Source organism: Vicugna pacos, chromosome 4, assembly GCF_048564905.1.
Source record: "Vicugna pacos chromosome 4, VicPac4, whole genome shotgun sequence".
NCBI lineage: Eukaryota > Metazoa > Chordata > Mammalia > Artiodactyla > Camelidae > Vicugna > Vicugna pacos.
In genome coordinates, this window is record NC_132990.1 from 53,308,020 (window position 1) to 53,334,003 (window position 25,984).

The 25,984-nt window shown below is 37.9% G+C and overlaps 1 protein-coding gene across 2 annotated transcripts in view; it reads right to left on the bottom strand.

Moving 5' to 3' along the window:
* Positions 1-25,984, bottom strand: part of GRIN3A (glutamate ionotropic receptor NMDA type subunit 3A) — a 140,404-nt gene that overhangs the window by 84,620 nt on the left and 29,800 nt on the right. For both annotated transcript variants that reach the window (XM_072959822.1, XM_006204039.4), the window contains exon 2: positions 12,172-12,776. In XM_072959822.1, coding sequence (XP_072815923.1) covers positions 12,172-12,776 — 605 coding nt within the window. The remainder of the gene's footprint in view (positions 1-12,171; positions 12,777-25,984) is intronic.

Below are 25,984 nucleotides of genomic sequence, written 5' to 3' on the forward strand. Positions count from 1 at the left end.
TCATAACAGAAGTGCAGAAGATGGTGTAGTCAAGAGATACACAGTTTCAGAAAGAAAAGTGATTTTAAGAGGGCCAAATTGACACAGTTGCATTTAATTCACAAATTATACTAAGAATGTGTAAAACTCAGCTTGATGGAAGGTCATATAAGTAAGACCTGGCGTATTTAATAGAATACCAGCTATGTGCAAGCCCAGCGAGCATCATGGATATAAAAAAAGAGAAAAGTAATCTTATATTCTTTTAATAGTAATTTAGAGCCTGGCTCACAGGGACCAATAATACTGATCACTCCTTGCTGATCATATACTGCTCCAGCCTACCTATGAATTCTCAATAAATCTTTCAGTTCAAGAATAGTATGAGGAAAGGTAAGGAGGTAGAAAACTTAATAGGGGGTGGTAAGTATAACAATCTGATTGGAGAGCAGAGTAGAAAAATATGCAGGTTGCAACTGGAGTATAGAGGCTTTGCATGTCCATTTTATGAGACTAGATTTTATTTAATAGGAAAAGGGGAGCCATGAAGATTTCAGAACAGAGTAATGATACAACCAGAAGTCTGCATTGGTAATACTGACCTGGAAAGAGGGAAAATGTGTGCAATAGGAAGAAAGGATGGTAACCAGGAGACCACTTGGAAGACTATTAGAATAACTTTGTCATGGTATGATAAGGGTATGGAACTCTCCCTAAGAGTGAGAATGTGGTTTAGCACCGTGCCTTGTGAGTAGTGAGTGTTTAACAAAGCAGATCAGATATACATCTTTTTTTTTTTATCAGTAAACCACCCAAGACACCACTCTGTTTGAAAGAATGAAGCTCATTAGTTAATCTGTATAGAGGTAACTTATTACTTTAGTAAAACCTCCCAATTATGTCACTAATTAAGAATATGTGTTGATTTGTATAGGAGCTGAGATAAAATCTGCACTTTTCAAATTACGTAAAAAATATTTTGAGACAGTTCACAAGTATAAGCAAGATCAGTGCTTAATGTACTGAAGTGTCAAGGACAATGTGTCTGACCAGCCATATTTTGCATACGAAACTTGACATACTAATTAAAAGATTTTCTTACTCATGAAAACAAATGGACAAAGATGTTAACAAAACAACACATCATCCAGTCAATCATTTATTCATTCAACAATACTCATGTTTGCGAGGCACAGTTCTAGGTTCTGGAGGATGAACAGAAGAGAACAAAGTCTTATGTGGCTTCTATTCTATTGAAGAAGACAGAATAACTATGATAAATAGGGAATATTTATAATATGGACTGTTAGTGCTAAACGCAAAGGAGGAAAAATAAAGTGGAGTAGGGAGATAAGATGTGTCAAGGCTGGTGATAGTAGAGTGGAACTATTGATGAAAGAGGGCAGGAGAGTCCTCTCTGAGAAGGTAATATCTGAGTAAAGGACTGACAAAAGGGGAGGAACTAACCAGGGGGATCTCTGGGTAAAGAGCAAGGAGCATGGAGTCCAATGTCCCTGAGCGGCATTGTGTCTGGTATGTTTGAGTAAAAGCTAAGGGAGTGAGGGGCAGGAGAGTTGAAGATGAGATCAGAGAAAGCTTACTAGGAGTGGGGGTTGGGGAAAATAGAATTTTGCAGGTCATTGTAAGGACTTTGTTTCTTCTCTACATGAGATGTAAAGCCACTGGTAAATTTTGAGCACAGAAGTGATATGATGTGACCTACATTTTATCAGGCCCATGACTCGGCTGTATTCGGAAGGCACTAAAGACTGACAAGAGCAGAAGCAGAAAGACCAGTTAGGAGGCTGTTTTCAAACACCCAGACAAAAGCTGCTGATGGTTTAGGCTGAGGTGGCAGCAATGGAGGTGGGAAGAATTAATTAGATCTTGACACATTTTGAAGTGGAAACCAAGAGGATCAGCTGATGGCTCAGATATGGTTGCTAGGAAAAGGAGGTAAGGATGATACCAAAGTTTTTGCCCTAAGCAGTTGGAAGGATGGCACTGTCATTAATGAAGATAAAGAAAGCTGTAGAACAATCAGGTCGTGAGGTGGATGAGAACTACCAGGAGTTCAATTTTGCTAATGTTAAGTTTGAGATAATTTACAGACATGCAAATAGATTTGTCAAGTAGGTAGTTGGAGACCATCTGGAGTTCAGGAAGGAAGTCTGGACTGGAGATACAATTTGGGAGCCATAACTCTATATATGTTATTTAAGGAGATTAAATGAGATCAATGAGTGAGTAACTGTAGATGAGAAGAAGTCCAAAGAGTAAGTCCAGGGACTTCAACATCTGGAGGTGGTGCAGGTAAGGAAGAACTAGCAAAGGAAACTGAGAATTAACCAGAGACCTAGGGGAAAAGCAGGCTGTGTTGTGTTCTAAAAGCCAAGTAAAAAAGATGTTTCAAGGAGGGAACAGTGATAAACTGTGTCAAACACTTCCAACAGATCAGATGCAATGAGGACTGAGAATTGACCACTGGCTTTCGAAACACATAGGCTGCTGGTGACTTCACTGAATAATTTCAGTGAAATGTGGAAGCCTAATGCTTCAAGGAAAAATGGTTAGAGAGAAACTGGAGATTAACCCTTTAGAAGGTTATGCTGTAAAGAGAAGGAGAAAAATGGAATGGTGGTAGAGAGGGAAAACTAAGTAAATATATATCAGGGGCAGGCTTTTATGATGATGGGAATGATCCAGTAAATATTAAAAGAAATTGCTGATGTAGGAAAGAAGAGAGAATTCCTGGGGCAATGCCTTTCTAAGGTGTAAAGCGAGTGATGTTCTTTGCTAAGACAACGGAGGAGTATGCACATGAGAGAAGGCAGACAGAATACAGGGCTCAGAGGCCTACAGGTAGGGGAGTGGATGTGGACAAGAGAGCTTGTGGAGGCCTCACTGCTTTAACTCATTTAGGGCATTTAAAAAGTAAATTATAGATCTCTGTGTACTCTCCCCTTACAATTCATTTGAGAGAAGTTATATTGTATTGCTTTCAAAATGGGACTGAAGATACTCTTAAAAGTACAGAAAGCAAAGAACTTTCAAAAGAAATGCATTAGATCAATTCCAACTAAAATGTTTAGTGTTTTGTTTTCCCACTTGTGTTTTCGAGAGTCAATTGTAAAACTATCTGGGCCTGGCACTTTCTAAAAAACGTAATTTCTCAATCACTTTTTCAATCTCTTCTATTAAGTTTTCCATTTCTCTGGGTCCATTTTGGCAAATGATATTTTTCTAGGAATTTGTCGCCATACAACTGCATATAACATCATTTGCACTAATTTTAGGATTTCTCCTCAGTTGGAGTTTTTTGTTTTGTTAATTTCTTCTTTCTAGCTCTCGTCCTATGTCTATCTCTTCCAGTCTGTTTTAATGAGGAAATATCTGTGTTCCTATATTCTTTAATAATAGAATGTTAACGGCAGTGTTTATCTTAATTTATCAGATTAACTACATATTCATGTAGTATTTTTACTTTTTAAAAACTTGCTCTAAAATTTACTAAAGTTAAATAAAAATCTCCCACTACAAATAATGTTGCCATGTTCTTAAAGATTTTAAGACCTGCTGCCCCCCGGTTTTTCTTCTATCTTATTCAGCACATAAAGTTTTACTAATATTATGTTTTTATACTTATTACAAATTTGTATCTTTTCTTGTTTTGAACTAGTTCTATCATAATCCCATTGTTTCCAGTCTGCATTTTGGAGATGTATGAGTCTACATGGTGTTGTTTAAATGCAGCACATCACCTTCACATGTTTTCTTTCTTCTTGTTGATAAGTCTTACATTTACTTCTACTTTGATCTTTTTTTCACATATCAGCTTGTCTCTTTGTATGTCTACCTCTCTCATTTGTTTTTTATTTCTTTTAAAATTGCCCTCTTATTTTTGCTTTTTTCTCCTATTATAGTTGCCTTCCATTAATCATATCTGTATCTGGGAATATCTGTTTTGCTCTGTAAAGCCTTCAAATTTATTTTTCCCTTTGGGAACTTTCTTTGTATCATTAAAATCTCTGTACCCTCGTTCTCTTATATTTTGAAAAATGAGCTGAATTTCTTTTGCCATGATCATCTCATGTTTAATATTTTCCCCCTGAGGAATGAGAGATGTGTTTATCCTCCATAAAGCCCTATAAAATTTTTTAGCCTGTAAGAACTTAATTTTGGTATTTTGCCTTTGTCTGACTAGAACTCTTTGTCTATGTTATTGCTAGCGACATTCTAACTCCCCTCCCACTAGCACCATCTATTTCTTGTCAAGTTTACTTGCTCCTATGTTCTGCATCTAAATATTTATTTCTTGATCATTTTTAAGTTAGCTGTAGATCTACTGACCATAGCAGGAAAACTAAATAAAGCCCTTTTCGTATGAAACAAAGGAATATTCCTAAAGTTTCCCCTTCTTCTTTTCCTGGGAGGAGAGGAGGTGAGTTGGGAAGAGATACACTAATGTTCAGAAATCCCACCTTTTCTTTACTTGATTCATTTCTACAATCATGTGATGAATCTTCCAATCAAAATATCCTCCTAAATTCTATACTTTTGTATTTGTGACACCCTCACATTTACCTATATAGCTTTTTTTCTGCTCTTTATCACTGAAGAGCCCTCAAACTATTCTCTCTTTGGATAGGCTTATGTCTTTTAGAAAACTTACACCCAATTCTGATTTTCCACAACCTCCACAGACCTCCAGTTATTTAAATTATTAGCTATTTATATATTCTATGTTTGTATTTTAATCCATGTATGTGGTTCTCCTTAATTCTTCAAGACTTTAATCTTTCTTATTCTCTAAATCATTCTCATTTTGCATCTTTTTCTTGAGCTTTAAGCTATTTCCCTGCCCTCCAGTATCCTCACAGTTTCTGGCCTGTTGGTTAATCTTGTCTCTTTGTATGGCCAGTTATTAGAAGTTCAGCTTTCATTTACTTTGTGGCCTCTTTCACTGAAGCAGACCCAGTGGTGTCTACCTCTGCCTCCCTTTTATAGTAACGTGAATTTGCCATCTTAGCCACAGGGCTTACACTTGGTCCAATTCTGTCAGATAACATTGCTTTGATTTTGTTCTCAATACATGGGAGACTCTTCAAATTAAACATTAACTGTAGATGTAGATAATTTCTTAAGCTACCTGTAAAATGGCTCCTTAGGTATCTTCTTGAATCCTCCTTAGTAACCCAATGTATAAGTATTTGGCAGCTGATTAACTGACTTTTTAGATCAAGATGGAGTTAATCAGCTCCATCTCCAGTAAGATCCTCAAGGGCACGGCTTTTGGCATTCTCCATATTTCGAGCAGTCTCTTCCACAGAGATGCTGTTAGGAATGAACAAATCCTCTCTTTTCCCTCTGCTCTGCTTCATAACACGGCAGGCTGTCCAGCTGAAAGAGACTTCAATGTTCATCTAAGTACCTATTGCACTGAGTCATCTTTGGATCTTAGGCACAACGTGGTACCAAGCCAGAGAAACTGTTCAGTGATGTTTGTGGGGTGAATGCAGTTAAACACATGCCTTCTCAAATCAGACATGTGTCTCTTCAAGACCACCGCATTACTTTGCCAGAAGAATGGGGCTCAATCAGCCAGGAAGTATTTGTATTTGCAATTTATAGATTATTTGAAGCATTAAAATTCCGATACATTTTCTCTTGAATAATGAATAGTATCAAAAATAGGAATTAGTTCCTTGGAAAACTCTCTGATGATAACGAATTTAATAGGAATTGGAAATTGCTAAATTTCAATCTTTATAACAGAGGGCCCCAAACATTGTCATCATTCATTACATCTTATTTTAAAACAACTTACAGAGCTCATCTTTTAAAATAGATTTCTGTCTTCTAATGGACAACAGCAATTTAATAACATACTAAATGTACATATGTACATCATCTAAACCATGAAGGTCTGTTTTGCCAATATCTGCAAAATTTAGTTACTTAAAACTGAAAAGTAACTTTTCAGTTCTTGACTTTTTCCCCGAGAGGAGAAAAGTACTAATTTATGTGATTGAGTCCTATTTTAATATACATTTTGGGCTATGTTACCCTTGCTGTGTGTGATGGGGTCACTCCATCAAGGAATCAGACACGTGAATGTAGTGCTCATTTCTTCCTGCTTTCCTGTGGCACAACTCGCAAGCTGGCTTTTTTTTTCTTTGCATGTTTTTCTCCCACATGGTAGTCAGATCTGTTCCATACTCATAGGTTGATTTCCTTTCCCTTCGTTTTTTTGGCATGAACTTTGACTCTTCTCTACAGTTATGGCCTGGGCCCATCTCCTGGACTGCTCCTTGTTGCTTCATGTAATACCCAACCCTTAATTCATTCTAGCTCTCCAGATCTGGCTCCAACCCTAGTCCAGGTGCTGATGTCCCTTCCCTTAGCACAGCCCTGGCAATGGGATATTACATAGTATTTACCAGTCAAGAATCCATCTGAAGGCTTGTAGGGACTGGAGCTTAAAATGGCCTTGAGATAGATCTGGAATTCAGAGTATAGCCTACAACCTTTTTTTTTTTTTGTACATATTTCCAAATTTTTTATAGTAGATGAATACAAAGTAAAAAAGTCAACAAAGATTACAATCACAATTTCCTCTCAGGCAAATAAAAGCTTGGAAGCACTCCTAATTTGGGGAAATTCCACAGTTTAAAACCTGCTGGAAGCTAGATTAGGCAAGTTTAAGCTGCATTCATCAAAATAGGGTCTGGAGGGATTACACATTTTTCAGTATTCCTTATTTGAGGCTCTCATGACTTAGAGAAAATTTTAGATTCAGCATGACTTAAGTGACAAAGAGGCCAGGGCAAATTCAAAGGATTTAGCTAAATTAATCTAGTGACAGGGAAACATCTGGAAACACAGACCTGAAGTGTTAGTCCCTAAGATTCATGACACCAAGGCATATGTTTTCTACAAGTACTGACTCCTTGGTATCCTTTCAGAGAAAGTGACTGTAGGAGTAAACAGCTGAACACATTAGGTCACCCTACAGTGGTGAGTTTTCCTTGGGGATCCAAGGAGCCAGTGTTCACATCATCCAACCCTTGGCTTACATGTTCAGTGCACTTCTTTTGAGTACATATTAAAACATAAAGGCTAACTAGTTTGGCTTGGTAGAGGTCTTTAGGACAAGAACACTTATACATGGGTAATCATGTATAAGCCTCCTGATTTATATAGCTTTTGGCTGAAAGACTATGAATCACAAAGTAATGGGATACCGATTAGGGAAGGTTTATATTAATTCTGAAAGGACCTGAACTTGGATTTAGATGGCTTAAATCTTCCTCTATAAAGTACTAACTGAATGACCTAAGGCATATCACTTAACTTTTCAAGGTATAATTAAGGAAATTAAAGTTTCCAGAGATTAAATAACTTTGCCAGGGTCACAATGCCCATAAATTATTGTAAAGGTGAATGGGAATGCCCCAAATTAGAATTCTATCATGCCACCTCAAGTTCTTCTGGAACCTTTTAGTATCCAGGAATGAAATGGGGACCATCATCAATTTACACCTTGAGATTTTTGAATGGGTATTTGTTTTGGTCTTTTTTTTTTCTGGAGCTTCCTAGTGCCTCGTAATACCTGGCACATAATAGGTTCTGAATAGTATGTGCAAAAGCAATAAATAAAGCAACATTTACTGTTAATGAAAGGCCAGTGAACCTTGGTATTGCTAGACCATGTAAGCATGAAGATGAACATAGCCTGGAGGGAACGAGTCTCTAGCACAATGGACCATTCTTCAAGGACAACTGAGGAGGGGGCCTAACAATGCCAGCTAATGCCAGAGGATAATCACGAGTAGAATGGGTGTTGTTCCAGTGATGAATGGTAACCAAAAGCTAGGTCAAAGAAAATGGATAAAAAATACGGATAATTAGAGGAGCATATTTCTCGGTGAAAGAACAAAAGAAGGGGGTTGTAAGTTTCCTGTGAGCAGGGCCCCTGTTTTCTATTCTTTGTGTCTCCAGCGTAAGCTAAAGGCTGAGCTTAATATTAATAAGCTTCAACATATTTTTGTGGATGAGTAAATGAATTAAACACTGCCTATGTGATATAGAACTGAGCTGTAGAAAGCTATTCAAATAAGAAAGGCAATATTCCATAGCCTGCCAAGAAGCTAGAATAACTATCAGGACCATGATTAATTAGCCAAAGGGTCAGGGATGTCTTAGGTCAAGTGGAACAAGATGTCTATCAATGGCTAGGCTCTTGGAATTCTGAAAGAAAGGATAACTGACTTTGACCAGACTATGAATAACTCAGGGAGCTCTTTCTCCAGGAACAATAGATTCGTTAGCACCTAGGGCCTTCAGAGAAGCATGGGCAAATCCTAACCCTAGGAACAGCAGGCAAGTCCTCAAACTCCTATTAATTTTCACCAGAGTCTGGTTTTTAGGATAAGATAAGGGAATAAATGTGGGCAAGGCTAAAACCAATTTTGAGAAATAAAAACAATTTTATATATAATGGTTTAAAAAATTACTCGCAAGGATTTTATGCTGTATTATTTTATTTGGTTAATTTGTTAAGGATTATGATTTTATAAATATGTCACGGCTAATGTTCTACTAGTCAAGTGACATCCAGTATGCATATAAAATACAAACTCCTAAGCTTGGCATAAAAGCCCTGTGTGGCATGCTCTCAGACGAACAACTTTTCCAGAATCATGGCAGAACCTCTTCATGTGCAATGTATGTGCCAACTGTACTAAATTACTCTTTTGGATCTTGATGAATCTGCATATGCCATTTTCTGTGCCTGTGGATTTCCTTCAAACCGGAAAACTCCTAATCATTTATCAAGACTCAATTCTAGTGTTTCTGCCTCATCATCAGCTCTCTGAGGAGAGTTAGTTATTTCCTCCTCTGTGTATCTGAGCTTATTTTTACTTTTAAGAGCTACATATCCCTTTGTTTTATAACCATTGACTCACTTTTCAGCCTCATGCTCTAGGCTGTCAGCTCCAAAAGGACAGGATACAACTCTTCATTTTGTCTACCTCACCCCAAGTTCAACAAATAGTCACCGACTGCACACAACACCCTTGCATGTGTATTTGTGAAGTTATTGTTAAATAATAGATATCATGGCTTCAAGTCATTAACATTTAATAAAACAACTTGCAAATAAATTGTTAAAGATCACTGCATGAACTTGGCCCCCAAGTGGTTTTGTCTACATGTAGTTATGATGGATGTTTGCTCTGGCATGTGGGGACCCAGGAAGAATAAAATCCTTTTTACCTGTAATTATGTCTACGTAGTCTGCCATGAGAGATGATCTTTCTAATCTAAAGGCCTATGCTGAAAAAGCCTTGTTTGGGGGGATTTCATTAACATTTTAAAATGTTAACAATTCTGTCAGCCTAAACCGAAAATGACCGTGTGAAAAATGAAAGCTTGCACAACTCTGACACTTGCTATTCATGGCTCATTATCCTCACGACTTGCATTATGCAGTGAGGAAGTAGGGTCAGCCTCACCAAATTTGGGAACAATTAAGAAAATTACTGTATGCAGATGTGACTTATGGACTGAGAATCACGAACTTTCTAAAAGACTATATTCAACAAAATAAATCAGGATGATGAAAAATCCACAGATGTTTTATACCTTAAGGCAGCTTTTCAGTTATTCATTAAAAGACTCTTTCCAGGGTTTTGCCCACTTCCTTTGACCCTTTCCTCAATACTTTGAAACTTTCTCTTTGACTGTCTTCCTCGGGGAGTTTAAGAAGTCCTAGGCATATTTCCTGAAGCTCTTTGAGTTCGTTCTCAAACACATCCAAGGGGATAAAAATATTGTCCTTGTGAATTGCTGCCAGGCTCCAACCCTCACACTTTTCCTTTACAGCTTTCAAAGTTTGTGGAATAAACATGTGGAAATAACCACAAGGGCAGAGATTATCTACTAACCTAATATTCTATGAAAAAAAAAAAAAAAGGAAAAGAAGGAAACCAGACGGTATCCAAGTAAGTTTAAAAACCCACTGTTTCTAATTTAGAAAAAAATTTATTTATCAACCATCCATTATTCTTCTACAGCAACAAATGGTATAGGAAGTAAATACAATATAAAATTTTTTTCTTCTTTCTGTGTTAATTTCAATAAATGTCTATTCAGTAGCTGCTATGTGCCTGGCATTAAATTAGGCTGAATAATAGTGTTTCCACTTAATAGAATTTATATTTTAGTTTGGAAGTCAGATATATAGATAAATAATGATGATGGAATGGACTAGGTACCACCATATAATTTCATGTACAAAGTGCCATGGGATCTCTATAGAAGGAGGCACAAAACTGTAATATGATTTCAATTTTGAGGAGGCAGAGAGATCAATTTCATCTTGATAAAATAAATCCTTAAAGTATATACAACCCAAGAGTCAACAAATATTTCTTCTTGCAGTTTCTAAACATTTTTAGGATCCAAGCAGAATTAATTTTCTTGGGTTCTCCATTTTATATGGGACAGAAAGACATAAATAATTTAATATAGTTTCACAAGTGGTTCTTCCTGTCTGTTGTTTAAGATTGTCCCTCCAAAATAATCACTATTTGGAATTGTAACTAAAGACTTTGCTTCCATTTTTGTTATGAAGGAGAATGTTTCTTATCCCAGATAAAATCTTGGGCCTTAATTATGTGCTAGTTCAAAAATAGTAGGTTAAATCTGGATAGTAGCTATAAAATAAAACATGCACAGATGAGAAAATTCAAAAACAATATGGGAAAAATGGTAAGTTCAGATGATGATAGAACATCTTATTTGATCATTAATAGATTCCTAATAAATAAACTTTGAATTATTTTATTCTAGTAACAACATTCTTTAGGAAGTGTGTAGGCTATGCTTAAACTCTGCCATATATATGGCATTTAGCATGTTGCCTCACCCACAGTAGGTGCTCAATCCATATATGTGAAATTATGGATGTAAAATGCTTGGGACCTTCTGCTTTTTCTCAAATGTTCATGTCTTTTTAAAGGCAAGACATCATGAGACTTTCCTGTGTTCCTCAACACAGATATCCCTGTTCCAAGGCAACTACCTGAAAATGGGGCCAGACTATGGCTAAGCCTTTGCCTCTGAAACAGCAATATTTCTCTCTGACCACAGGTGATCCTTTTCAGAAAAAATTTAGGACTCTGGTAAAATATCCTTTAAGGACATTCTCCTTTTTCTGGGGATCATGAAAACTATGTCTATAGGATGGATTATAACTTTACTTAAACAGGCTTTTTCATTCTAGCTTCTGAACTAGATTGAGGAACTAGAAAAGAAAAGCAGCTAATTAAAAAAAATATATAGTATCTAAAAAATATATATTACTCTTGTGGAACTCTTAGTTTGTTCTATCTGTCTGTCTATCTGTCTGTCTATCTATCTATCTATCTATCCATCTCTACCATCTGTCTATCACAACTCCTCCATGGATAGTAGGATCTACTTTTTATGTAAATGGGCATAGGACATAGGAAACCGAGGCTCAGAGAAGTTAAATCACTTGACCAAGTCATGCCAATAGTAGGTTGCAGAGCAAAAATCCAAGCTCAGAGAGTCTGGCTCGAGGGTCTAAGTCTTTACCCATTACTGCACACTGCATTAAGCATCATGGCCTCGGAGGAGAGAGAAAAGTGTCTCCTGCTTGACTAATTTTTTCCTCTGTACATGTGCAGAGATTTGTCCTATTCTGTTGATGTGGGAAAGAGTGGGCAGGGTAGAAACATGTGTTGTGCAACTACTATGAGCTGAGCAAAGTGTTAGGTACTTCTCATGTACAATTCTATGGTTTCTTTATTATAATATGTCAAGCTATTCAATATCCCCCTAGTTTAGTAATTAGAAAACTAAGGCTCAGAATTTTTAAGTACCTTGCTGAGAACATACAGCTAGTGAAGGACTAAGCCAGGGTTTAAAAGCAGGACCAAATATTCTCTCCTTACCATGTGCTTACAAGTCTATAGACCAAATTCCACATGACAGATCATGAAACCCTAGCCTTTTGTAACCAGAACACCTCTCAGAAATATTATTAGAGTTTAAAGCTACTCAGAGTCAAGATTTCTGCAAAAGGGAAATAGATACATAGGGAAATTTTACTTCCTGTCAGAGTCCTATGAATGGGGATGTAACCCAAGCCTTGCATCCTACCTTGATAAATATTGTCCTGAAGTGAGATTTGCAGTTTCCACATCCATGCAGTTCATCGTGCTGGGAATGAGAGCAAGTTCTGGCTGGATCATGGTGGCTGTGGCTACAGCTCTTGCAACCAGTTCCATGGCATCTTGTACGTAGTACTCAAAGACAGACTGTGTTGTTTTTCCATGAGCAATGAGACCTAAGGGCAGACCTTCTGTCCTCAGTTCCTCGACGTTCTGGGAATCCCCCAGCACCCAATGGAGCTCAGGGGACATTGCCCCAAACTGGGTGGTAATTTCAAAAATCTGCCGGATACTTTCCATGTCGCAGCCGAACATCACCATTGTGGGCGTACTGTCTTTAATGCTCTCAAGTTGGACCTGCAGGAAGCTCAAGAGGTCCTCAGTGGAGGAGAGGTTGGCGGTGATGTTGATGATAGAGCCCAGGTGGAACCTGGAATTATTCTGGGTAAGGAGGAGGAAGTCAGTGATGTTCCAGTCTTCCTGGCACAGCAACAAGCTAAAATTGTACCAGTTGTTCATGGTCAGGATTGAGACAGTGACATCAGCATCAGAACTTAATGAATTTTCTAAACTCAGTTGGAGGTGAAGGGGATTCTGTATTTAAAGATATGAAAAACAAGAATTAGAAAGTATTGGCCAAAGATTATAACATCGGGTACTTTTTGCTTTCTTATGAAGCTTAATCCTTTGCTTTTCCCTGTGATATCCAAATGCCTCTGGGATAAAGTTCCCGTAATTTGAAAAGCTAAGTTTCCTGTCTAATGGAATTGACTCCTTACAACTGATTTCCTTATAATTTTTGCTCAAAGCACCAGAGGGCAGATGGTTCTTGGTGTAAATGTCAGGGGTGACATAACCATACATTTAGTCTTAAATTTTTATCAGGCTTGTCGACTTCCTTACAGACAGTCCCCTTTAGGCATCCCATTTCTAACTATCCCTGTTTTTAACTGATTTGTTAAATTTCCCTCTCAGGTGAAATAACTGAAAGAAATTACTTTCACTTTCCTTTATAGGTAATAGCAGAAAAATCTTAAAACAGTACAGGTACGTGTAGAAGGATGGTGTGGAAAAAAGATGCATCAGCTTCCCTAATTTCTAGCCCCTGGGTAGGCACTTCTAATATGTGGTGGTATGGTCTGAATGTTCCTGTTTTCCTAAAATTCATGTGTTGAAATCCTAATCCCCAGTGTGATGGGATGAGGGGTGGGGCCTTTGGGAAGTAATTAGGTCATGAGGGCAGAACCCTCATGAATGAAATTAATGCCCAAGAGGCTTGAGAGAGCTCCCTTGCCCCTCCCACCATGCAAGGACATGGTGAGAAGCTGGCAGTCTGCAACCTGGAGGAGGACGCCAACCATGCTGGCATCCTGATCTTAAACTTCCAACCTCCAGTTCCGTGAGAAATGAAATTGTGTTATTTACAAGCTACCCAGTCTGTGTTACAGCAGCCTAAATACACTAAGACATATGGAATAATCAATAATATATACGTCAAAGTTAAAGATATAGTCTAATATTGAAGGTTTGATTGCATTTCTATATCTCCTGAGGTCGGATTCTTGCTGTGAAATGTGAAACGTGTGCTGTTTAAACCTATTTACGTAATTTCCATCACAATTTCATCTACTTATAGAACTCACCAACTCAATGAAGGAAGAGTATCTTATTTGAAAAGTCACAGATCGTAGAGGTGAAGTAGAAATAGTCCTCTAATGAATACATTTGCTAATTGTTTTTCTCGAGAGCAGACATTTGACATACTTATCCTTTAACACTGACAGCCTGAGAGTGGTAGCACAATGCCTGACACATGCCGGTGCAGAATAGATGGGGCCATAGTGAACTAAATGTATTCCCATTTGGGCTATCAGACTTTTGGATTATTTTTGAGAACTTGCCAAACCTTCAGGTCAATAACATAAGTAAAGAAACGAGGTGGACTTTCTCAGTAAAGATTCAAGCTCTTGTACAAAAGGAAAGGTGTGGCCTTCCCTAACGTGTGTAAGAAGAAATAGGGTTTGAGCTAAACTTTGAATTCTTTGAAGGGTTAAAAGGATTCTGATGTGTGTAGGATAAGGAGTGAGGATTTCAAAAAGATCTAAGAGAGGAAAAACTATGACCAAAGGCAGTAAATGAGAGCAGTCATGGTGGTAGGAGGGAGGAAGCTTTAAAATTTGCTCTAAGAATTGGACTTGTATCATTCCAAACAAAGCTTTTGTACAGGGCTGAAAAGGAGGAAAGCAGAACTTCTGGAGAACCATCTATGGGCAGCATTCCACAGGGAGAGGGGAAATAAATCCTTCAGGATGTTGACTGGGTGCTAAGGCTAAGGGTTGAGACTGGAAGCCAGTGTTGGTAATGATAGGAAGGGTGATGAGAAAAGCTTTTATTTTTAAAATTTTTTTATATTTTTAACTAAAATTTAGTGAAAAGATCAGCTGTGAGAGACAAAGGGAGAAAAGGTGTCAAACCAGGAGACAGTGTCCAGTAGGCAGTTCCTGTGTCCAGGCTTCAGATGCCATACAAGATAAGAGGAATGGACACTTCACTTCCTCCCTTCTACAATTGACGAATGTAAGTTGCTCCAGAGAGTTCTTTCTGCCCTCCTCTTCCTTCCCTTCTTCCTTTGTATTTCCTCCTCTGCTTTAACCCCCTTCCAGAGGCAAAGAGCGATGGAGAGCCAGCTTTACATTTAGCTGGCAGGAACAAATTATTCCCGACTGTCCTCTTGGCCTCAGCTCCCTGTTTTGTTGCCAGTTTTCTTTCTAAAACATAAATATGACCATATCATTCTTCTGCACCATAACTGAATCACCCATAGAACAAATCTCAAAATCAACAGTATGACTTCAGAGGCCATCCTGAGTCTTTAACTTAACCTCTAATACTCTAAACATGCACATAGTGGACGATTTATTTCTCTTGTATCAGAGTTTTCACACCTACATACATTTGATATGCTGATTTCTCCACTTGGGGATGTATTTGCCTGTATTCGTACTCATCCTTCAAAACTCAGCTCTCCTGTGCAGATTTCCAGAAACTAGTTTATGTTCCATTTACTACTGTTTCTGCTGCTCATCTTTTTTTCCTCACAATATTTTGCCCTGTTGATTTCCTATAGTGGGGAACTTTTTTTTTTTTTGGTTTGGGTTTTTGTTTGATTGCTCCTCTAATGGTTGCTCAAGCAAAACTAATCATCTCATATGTGTCATTTTGTTCATCCCTCTATTACAGCACTCTTCACAGCATAATGTAGCTGTTTGGTTAGGTGTTTCCCTTCCACAGTAGACTGGAAGCTTCTTTAGGATAAGGACCGTATCTCAACCATCTCTTCTAGCACAGTTCTTAACATAAGACAGCATTTATCAGCTGGAATTTCCTTGTGTTCACCGCAAGTCCTGGGCTATGATCACACTCTTGTCACTGCAAGATTGAGAAGACCATTTCCAGCAGAGCTTCAAGACCCAATATTTTGTGCCCAGTTGGAATAAAGGCTCATTCATACACTTCCTACAGAGAGATTCATTGAATCAGTATATGAAGAGCAGGCTCTAATGGAGGCAGGGATGAAAATGTTCTCCTCATGCTAATCAGGGAAGTAAAATTAGCTAATCATACTGAGCATTTAGCACCAGAGAAACAAATACACTTGGTGTGAGAGAGTGACATAGGAGTAAAATGAAGACCCCCGTCCCCATGGATAATGATTAACCCATATAATCACATTCATCCCTACAAACAATTCTACTAAGAAATTCCAGATGTTGAAATTAATCCTATCACAGACTTAAGAAACCTTTAACTAAATATTTATTAAATAATTGTTCAGTAACATCCAGTGATACTGTATTTATCTAGCAGCCTCAGCTGCAGCGTCTCCTAATTTCTCTCCATAAAGGAAGAGGCACAAACACACACACACACACACACACACACAGACACACACACACAGAGATATGAAAACTTACAACAATCAAATTCAAGCCTAAGAGTAAAATCAAAACCTGGGACAAAAACTAAACAAGACCTCCCAAAATCTGTGTCTTACATATAGTCTGCTGTTTGCGAAAGAGCAACCCCCAGCCTGAAAGAAGGCATATATATACATATTTAAAAAAAATGATTTCCATTCTGTTTCTCTCCTAAATCAAAGATCCAATAACAAAACAACCCAAGAAACAGGAAGCCTCTCTCAACCATGCAGATAGAGTGAAACTGCCTCATAAGTACATTCAATGTGTTTAAATTAAAATAAACAGGCTCAGTAGTAGGAGGTAGGGGGAGAGAAGATATGAAGTTAATAGTACTGATAATTCTAATTCTTCTAAGTGAGTGTACACTTTATTATGCATATATTTTTATGTACTGTAATAAATACATTATTGCACATAGTTGTATACACAAAATCGTACACGCCAAACTACACAGGTAATTTTGAAAATTGAAGTATAGTTGATATACATTATGTTAATTTCAGGTTACAACCTAGAGATTTGACACAAATATATTATGAAATAATCACCATGATAAGTCTAGTAACCATCTGTCACCATTCAAAGCTATCGGAGTATTATTGACCATCATATTCCTTATGCTGTATACTACTTCCTCATAACTTATTTATTTTATTATTATCATTTGACTTTTTATTTTATAACTGGTAGTTTGTACTTCTTAATCTCTGTCATCTATTTTGTGTGACTTCTACCCCCCTTACCTCTGGCAACCACTAGTTTGTTCTCTGTGCCTATAAGTCTGTTTCTGCTTTGTTTTGTTTGTTCATTTTGTTATTTAGATTCCACACATTAGTGAAATCATATGATATTTCTGTCTGACTTATTTCACTTAGCATAATGCCATCTATATCACATCATGTTGCCACAAATGGCAAGATTTCATTCTTTTTCATGGCTGAGTAATGCTTCATTACATAAATGTATACATATGTATCACATCTTCACCCATTCGTCTATTGTTAGACACTGAGGTCATTTCTGTATCTTGGCTAATTTAAGGAATTTTCAAATGCAATTTTCCAATACTTTGAATTGAATCTTTATTTCTACCCAAGATGACATGCCACCTTACTCCATTGATTTTTAGGCTTTTATTTCCATCATAACCTGCTCCAAAAGTATAAGGCAAGTAGTGTGGGTGGGAAATGGCCATGCTGAAATGCACTCATGGAATGAAGTCTCAACAAGTCAAGTGCAGAGCTGGAGGGAGATAGTAGTTGCCAAGATGAGGGTGTGGTTGTCAATGTCAGAAAACTACAAAAGTGTCAGAGATTTACCCAGTGGTGTAAGGGAAGGTTGCTTCATCTGCTATGGGTCACAGTGGATTTATAACTAGTAAAATATTACAATTCCACAAAAACAAAAACCAGGCAAGAATGGCAAGAAAATCTGGAAACAGAAAAGTGATAGAGGAGTCTTGCCGTAAGAGATATTAGAACACATCAGAGAATGCAACTTTTATATAATAATAATAGTTAAAACAGGTAAGTACTAACAAAGGATTAACAGGTAAATAACTAGAACAGATGTTAATGTATGTTAAGTACATTGATTTCATATACTATAAATTTAAAATTATAAAAGAATATGGAAGAAACATAGATAAAATTAGGAACTGAGAAAATAGGTTATCTGGGAAAATAATATCATTTACTTCCTAATTCCAGCATATATTAAAAATTAATTCTAGAACATTTAAAATTAAAAAAAAAGCCAAATCATTAAAAGAGAGACCAAACAGGTAAATATGTCTCAGTAAACATGTCACAATGATAAAGAGAACTATGGTAAACTAAATATTGTAGTATACCTATTTCTGGCATTAAACATCTATCATAAACAGCAAAAAAAGAAACACAAGAAGCAGAAGATTATTTGCAACAAATCTGACGAAGAGTTACTGTTTACAAAATATAAACAACATTTACTAATCAATCAGGAAATAGAATCTTGACTGAGCATTCATTCGACCAAGAAAAATAGTTGTAAGCTCCCACTGTGAGTCATGCTCTCTTCGAGAAGTTTCCTTTTGTTCACCTAATGGGTGAGATATAGACAAAACACAGGTAAGTAGACAAACACTTAACATAACTATAAGTTATGGAAATTACTGTAAATGAAACGAAGAGTGTGGCAAGACTAGGAAAGGGGAAAGAGTGTAGCAGGAAAGTGTAATAATTATGATCAGTAGCGAGGTGAATGCAAGTATTTGCACCGTACAAGCACTCTCTAATTGGGACTTTATAAAAAATAAGGGATGTATATAAAATGGTTAATTTCTGCATATAGGTAAACATATAAAATGATTTGAAAGAACAAACATTTAACCAAGAATGTAGTCTCATTCTGACCATCCATTCTTCTTGGACTTCTCCCAGATAAATGGCTGGAGCCACCACCTGCTTCTATGTTTGATTCCTCACTCTCTTTTGCAGTGTCTATACTGTTCTTGCTTAAATCCTAAACTGTCCTTGCTGGCTGGGCCACTATCTTTAGTCAGCTGAGCCTTTCTCTCCTTTTCTGGGGCAGTAAGTATCATGGTTAGAACTTAGTAGTCCTGGCAGCCTTATCCTTCTGGCTCCATCATTTATGAGCCATGTGGCCTTCTACAAGTTACTTGGTGTCTCTGAGTCATACATTTCTCATCTCTAAAATGAGGATGCTACTACCTCCTACTGTACAGACTCATTCTGAGAAGTAAATGTGAGAATGTGATAATGCACGGACAGTGACTGCCACAGAGTGAAGGCCCAGTGAGTGATGATTACAGTTTTCTTTGAGTTAAGTCACAGGGTTGGACATGCTTGGTAAAATGACTGCAATGCAACTTTTTTCTTTCTTATTGCTCTTTTTTCTTTCTCTTTTCTATTTTCACACAACGGTCCCTGCACTAAATAGATATCTTTTACAAATACCAATTACACCAACTCTTTAGCAGGAAAACAGCAACTCTATCTCAGGATGGGAGAGGCCATTTATTTGGAAGACATCATATTCACAGCAGAGCACCCTGCCCCCCTCCCCCAAACCCTCCAAACTTCTCTCTTTGGTAACTAGCTCCAGTGTCACTTCACAAGTTAAGGAATTTTTGGTGCCAACTGCTAGAGATCCTCTATCAATCTTCATTCTTCCCAAGAGCACAGGTTCAGCTGTTTTCAGGATCAGTAAAAGTTTCAAAAACAGGATTGGCTGCAGTAAAGAGCTTGCCAGACACTTTGAGATATTCCCTGACAGAAGAAAAGAGGTAGTGAAACTGGGTTTACTTTAAGTGTGGAGTAAAGATGAAATTTTTTCAGTTCTTCCCTGGGCAAGCAAACCCATTCAGTTTTGCCTTTTCGGCCACAGCTCAGAAAGCGCAAGTGAGCCTAATACTTCCACCGCTTTTCACAGAGATGACACTCCCTCCCTTTCCCAAGTCTGCTGATTGCTAAAGGTGTTCAAAGGGCTCAGAACCTCAGAACTGCTTCCGACACTGCTATCGCTCATCCTCGGCCAAAGAGGCTGCAGGAGGTTTGCCATTTCTCATTACTTCACACCTCATTTGACCTATGTTATATATAAGTATTTTTCTTTCTGAAAATTGAAGCTTATTCCTTTAGAAGCGCAGGCTTTTAAATAAATTAACTGATGTTACAGTTGCATTAGGGATTCAGGCAAACATAAGACATAGTCCTTGCCCAGAAATTGTGATCTAATAATAATAATACAAATGAAAAGCTCATACCTAGTAATGCCGAGTGCTTTTCGTATTGTCTTATTTTATCCTCACGATGGCCTCCTGAGATGATTACAGTGATTAGCCTCCTTTAACAGATGACAAAAATGAGGTGCAGAAAGAGTGAGTAATTTTCCCAATGTGGCACAGCTACTAAGAAACAGAGCCTGGATCCAAAATCGAAGTTTGTAAAACTTGAAAGCCTGTGCTTTTGGCCAGTACTCTGTACTGCGCCTCCCACTTGATAAGAACAAAATGTGCAGCAGAGCCTTAGTTGTAGATTGAATACTTATAGTTCCCATTATTTGCAAGTAGCCCGAAAGGCCCGTGAAATCAAGTCACTTGTAGGATGTGTGAGGGCACGGGTTAGAATGACATGCCCTGTGCAGCTGGCACACAGGAGCCAGTGAGGGGGCCTAGCCTGCTGCCCGGGTTGGATGGAACTTCCCACCCATTTTCTTCACTCACCCTCCCATCTGAAGCAACTCTCATGAAATGATAAGACTTGTGTTTTTTCTCTAACAATAATTTAACAAAGAAAGCCGGTGGTATAATTAGTGATATTAGTTTTACATGTGATAAACAAGAATGTTTGGAAAAAGTTTTACTTAAAGTTTTCATTTTAGGTTCTACTGAATTTCATGGATGAAGCTATATTCTACAGTGGTGCTCAACTGTTACGTATGGGAGTGTCAACAAAGATCTTAGGATATATCCCTCAGGATTTTGAGTGATTTATAAAACAACACATAAGAGAGTAGTAAAATACAATGAATGCTTCAGGAGGCAGGATTGTAAATGCATGATGCAGCTGGCATAGTATCGCCAATTTCACTGCAGCAGTAGGGGGAAAGCTGGTCTCCCCTCCCGGACAACAGCAGACACTGGTAGACTGGCCCAGTCTTAGGAGGAAGTATTGTCACACCTAATACTGTCTTCAAAAACAACTGGCTGATTTATTCATTCAACAAAACATGTGTTGAAAGTCTATTATATGTCAGGCTGTGGATACAGAGATGCTTGTCTTCAAGCAGAGGAAAGAGCAGGCACACACATACAGTAGATACTCTTTGAACCAATTCAATCCTTCTTCATTTCAAGCCAGTTTCCAGAAAGGGAAGTCAGAGGCACAGCAGGTCAGCCTGTGGCAATCACTCAAGCTTCCTGCACTGGGCTTTTGATCATGCATTTGTTTTTCCCATTTTAGTTCCATCTAATTATTACTACTCAACTCTTTCATCTATATTCCACCCACTTCTGCCTTTTGTTGTAGATGGCTATATTTGCTTCTCTTACCTGACCCTTGGTAATCTTGAAAGTCTTGAACTGCCACTCACTCTCTGAGCTCTGTTCTCCCAGACCACTCATGCAAGGTATACCCTGCACAGGTGCAATTCCTAGGGCTTAAAACTGCCACCGGTATACTTGGGGGAGGGAGGACTTAAAAAGATGTGTTAAAAGGATGTGGCTACAGAAGATACGTAGTCATTTGGTGCTCAAGAGAGTAGTCAGCTCAGGCAAAGTGTCCCAGTGCAGGAAAGGGGGAACCTGGGACAGGCAGTCATTGGAAATGTGGGCATTTAACACCAGGGAAGATGAGATCTAAAACCTTGGTCTGGGGTTCAGAAGGACACTGCAACTCCCAGGTGAGTCCAGAGGAGAGAATACTAGCTCTATTCGGAGCAACTCAGATCTTTGTTTGAATTGTGGCCCTGCCGTTTACCAGTTGTGTGTCACAGATTTCGTGAAAATCGGTTAGCCTCATGGAGCTTCATTTCACCTTTCTGTGCAAAGAAAATGATACCAGCTACCTTGCAAGGTTTGTGAGGATTGAATAACATAATGTACACAAAGCATCAGCTCACAGAAAATACTAAGAGGTGGCTTGTAGTAATAGTGATGATGCTGATGAGATTAGGTACATTATACCAAGAGAACTGACTTATAAGGGCTAGACTGGTGGTGCATTCAGTTTATTTAACAAACAACTGAGTATCTGTTTGAGACTACAGTAGTGTAACAAGGCCAACGTTGTCTTTTCTTTTATGGACTTAAAAGTCTAGAGATCACTATCTTCAGCAAGACACAAACTGAGGAATAACTGAGACATAATGCAGCAGACCAGTGACAAGAAATGAGGCCCAAAGTTTGAGCCAGCCTGAAAGGAATGGTGATTTGGCTTTCAGTTTTAGATTCTGAGACAAATATGTTCACACCCTATTCGCCCACATTTTACACAAGCTTCAGACACTGGGCAAGACGAAGTCTACAAGTGGAAGTCATGGATAGAAGGGAAGGGAAGAGGAGGCTAGAAGAAGGAAGAATCTGACAATTAGGGGGGCTGTTATCACACGCCTGACATGTACTAAGCACTTGGTGAATATTAGCTTAATGATTATTACCACTGGTGTTAGCAAAATTAGCCCCCTTCCTTGGGCTGGCATAACTGATCCTTCTCTCGTGACTCCGAGCACTGTGATGTCAGCCTCGGTCGCCCTGCCTGACTACAGGACCCTGATGTGCTTAGGGGCCACGGAGCCAGCTGGATTCCAGGCTGACTGAAGCAAGAAGGGCCGAATGTATGGCAGTGCTGGAGCTCTCGAGCCCCTCTAGAAAGTGTGTTTTCTCTCTTTCCTGCCACATGCCAGGTTACCTACTGTCCCTTTTTGTTGTATCAGTGTGCCTACCTTCACTGACTCCTTGCAGCCTCTTTTAATATACTCTGAGCTAAAACAAGAGTATAACTCTCAGGTCACAATTTGGTCTGAATTAAGAGTGAAATACATCCAGAGCATCTTATAAGGAAAATGGACCTGCTTTAGCAGTACTGAGCAGGCTGTGGACTGGATTTGAGACCAGGACTGTTCTGGGGGAACTTGACTTCCATTCCCTCAACTGTGAAGAAAGAATAATTAAAAATAAACCAACAACCTCAGGACACGGTGGAGACCGCATGATGATATGCATGTGAAAGTGATTTGTGAAGTAAAAAGCACTATAAAAATAGAAGACATACTGCATTTGCATATCTGTTTCCTGGACGGTAGGGGGTTGGCAGGATCAATAAGCCGAACAGGGGTAAAGGAGGCATTTCTGGAGTAGAATATTCAAGTTAGATGCAATTTCCAAATTCTATGCCAACTTCATCTTCATATTACAGAAGAGAAGATGGTTCGTTACATTTCAAGGGCTTTTGAAATAAAGATGTTGGTTTAAGACTGATTTTAGTTCCTATTACAAAACTCAGGTTTTGGTCAAATTAAGTAATATTTGAATAACCTCCACATTTATATATAATAGCAGGCAGATGATTTACAAGATAATTAAAATTTATTGAAGTATTCAAACTATTGTTAGAGACACTCTCTCTCAGTGACAAACTGTAGCATATTTTCTTATAATGGGAACTATTGAAATGTGCACCAGATAATTAAACTGTCTAGCATGTAATTTAAATTTTCTACGGAAATTTGATTATTTTATGTCAATGCAGCTTGAAACTATTATTAAGAGATGGCTTATGCCACATGCTAATTTGCTTTATTACACTAAGAATGAAAACTCAGCTAAATGCTGATTATTTCTATTTTAAAATATCCTCTAGAACTGACACCACAGTTGATAAAAAATTTTTTTTCAAGTCCATAAGCCATTTTTTAAATGGATACAAGTGCATGTTTTGTATATTTAAATCATGGTTCAACAAATTGGGATGTAACATGGCTTTTGTATATACTGGTTAAGAATTCCAGATTAATTTCGTAATATTATAACATTTATAAAATCAATTTAATTGCATAGTGGTTTCTTATTTCGCTTGGACATTGTTAAAAATTATATTGATTCACATCATTGCTTGCTATCTGACATTGACCAGTTTAACACAAGAGACAGTATTCGCATGCCATTGAACAGTATCTCAGTAAATTTCCATTTTAGCACCTTATTTCAAAACTTGTGACCTACTAATTATGATTAAGCTTTGCTGCAATACATTTTATTTCACTTGCATTAATAGGCACACATTAGCATGATTAATTCGTGTACCTTTCAAATTCTGCTTCAAAATAAAAAGGCACTGGAAATACTGGATTTAGTTCTCACAGTTTTTGGTCACAGAGGCAGTACTTTCTCACAAGTTAGTGATCAAACTCTTAAAGGTTCTTTAAGCAGCTCTGGTGACCTCAGGTCCAGAATGACGAGTCCTGAATGAACAGGCTTATGTTTATTCAGGATGGTCTACGTGAGCATTGCCGATGATTATGAAATGAAAAATGACCTAGTTAGTTAATTTTCAAATTTAAGATTTAGATTGCATCTGGCCCTGTCGTGAACTCACTTGTCACATCATTGCCCACACCCATTCAAGCCCAGCAATAATCAGATAAGGCAGAGATATTAAGTCTGAATGACCCACCAAAAATCAATTAGTTCACTCATGATTTTATCAGTTGGCTTGTAATGGACCTTAAAGCTCACTTAACCCGAACTCCTATACAGTTTATGGAATTAAGGGGTGAGGGTGAGTTAAAAGTCTTTCTCTTTCTATTTGGAAAGTTAATAATTTATTTAATTGAGATGGTCTGTCTTCATTACAGTCTTTTGTGAATATGACTAAATTTCAATATTTATGAATCTCTACTTGTGTAATTTTATTTCCTGAATTTTAAAGGAAGGATTCAGGTTCAACCCAAACTTGCACACTCTCCTATCTCTCCCTAGTCCTTAAGCCACAAATAACTGCCCTTTATAAGAGAAGCATAAAGAGTGCACTTACTTATGAATTCATTCATTTTTCTTCTCCACTGTTGACAGACCTATACAATCACATCATGTCTTGAAACAAAAACATTAATTACTAACATATCTAGTGCTAAAAAGAATCAAATCAAATAAAGTGAATTTTCTGGGTTTCCATCCAACTTACTATGTGAGCCCTGGAATGATCTCTTTCTGAAATTACTTACTATTCACTTACATTCATTCTGTTAGCATTATTTAGCCTCTATCGGCATTATTTTCTTTTAAACTCTTGCAGATCACACCAAAAGCTTTTAAGCTTTAAAGTGAGAAGAACCACCAAAGACCATCATTATGTTGTCTAAGTCATTCCAGGGAGCATAGACCCACAAAGAGAGCAAGGACCTTGAGAGGTCTTTATTATTTCCAGAATAAAAGAGAATTGATAACCCGGCCTTTATAACCTAGTCCAGCATCTCCAAGTGCTAAATTCACAGAAGTGCTAAAATCGCAATGTTGATGATTTTCTCTCTCCCTTCTGCCTGTGTTCCAGATGATCCTGGAGAGTCCTGATATCCTGTCTCCTACCTTCCTTTTCAGAATATGCAAGATCCATCAGAGCCGACTGCTACATCTCTGTTTTATAGCCCTCAACCTTGTCTCCTCTGAAGCCCAACAGTGGTGTCATCTTGTCCTGTTTATTCCTGCCTCTCTTTTACCTGGAGCTCCACCATCCTCTGTACACTTGCCACTGCTATTACATGGCATAGTCATTAGTTTATTCATCTCTCTCCTTCCCTGGACTATTTGAGGGCTAGAGATGTTTTTAGTGAAATCCTGAGTAGTGGCATCCAGGAAATAAGAGACTCAGAGAAGAGTTGTTGGTTGAATGGTTATGTGTAGTTTAGATTAAGACAGAGAAGTCTGACCTTTAGCTGAGATGTGTGTCTATTTTTTATGAGTCATTTTCCTTCCTATTTGACTAATACAGTGTCTCTCCAGAGTCAAGAATGACTATTATCTGCTTTCCCATAAAATCTTATCATTCCAGATGACACAAATCTTCTCTGATGTCAATCAGAAAAGTGGCACCTGAATGCCGATCGGACTGACAGAATTGCTCAAGTGCATATGCACCCCAGGCACTGTTTAGAAATACAAGTGAGTCATGGTATGTGCAGATTCCATGTGTGTCAGTCATTTTCTTTACACTGAAGATGGTTGTGGGGAAGTATTTATTGCGCTTTATAAATTATTCATAATTGAATTTGTTTAAATGCACAACACTGATGCATTGAAAATGTGATTCAATATAGAAAAGTATC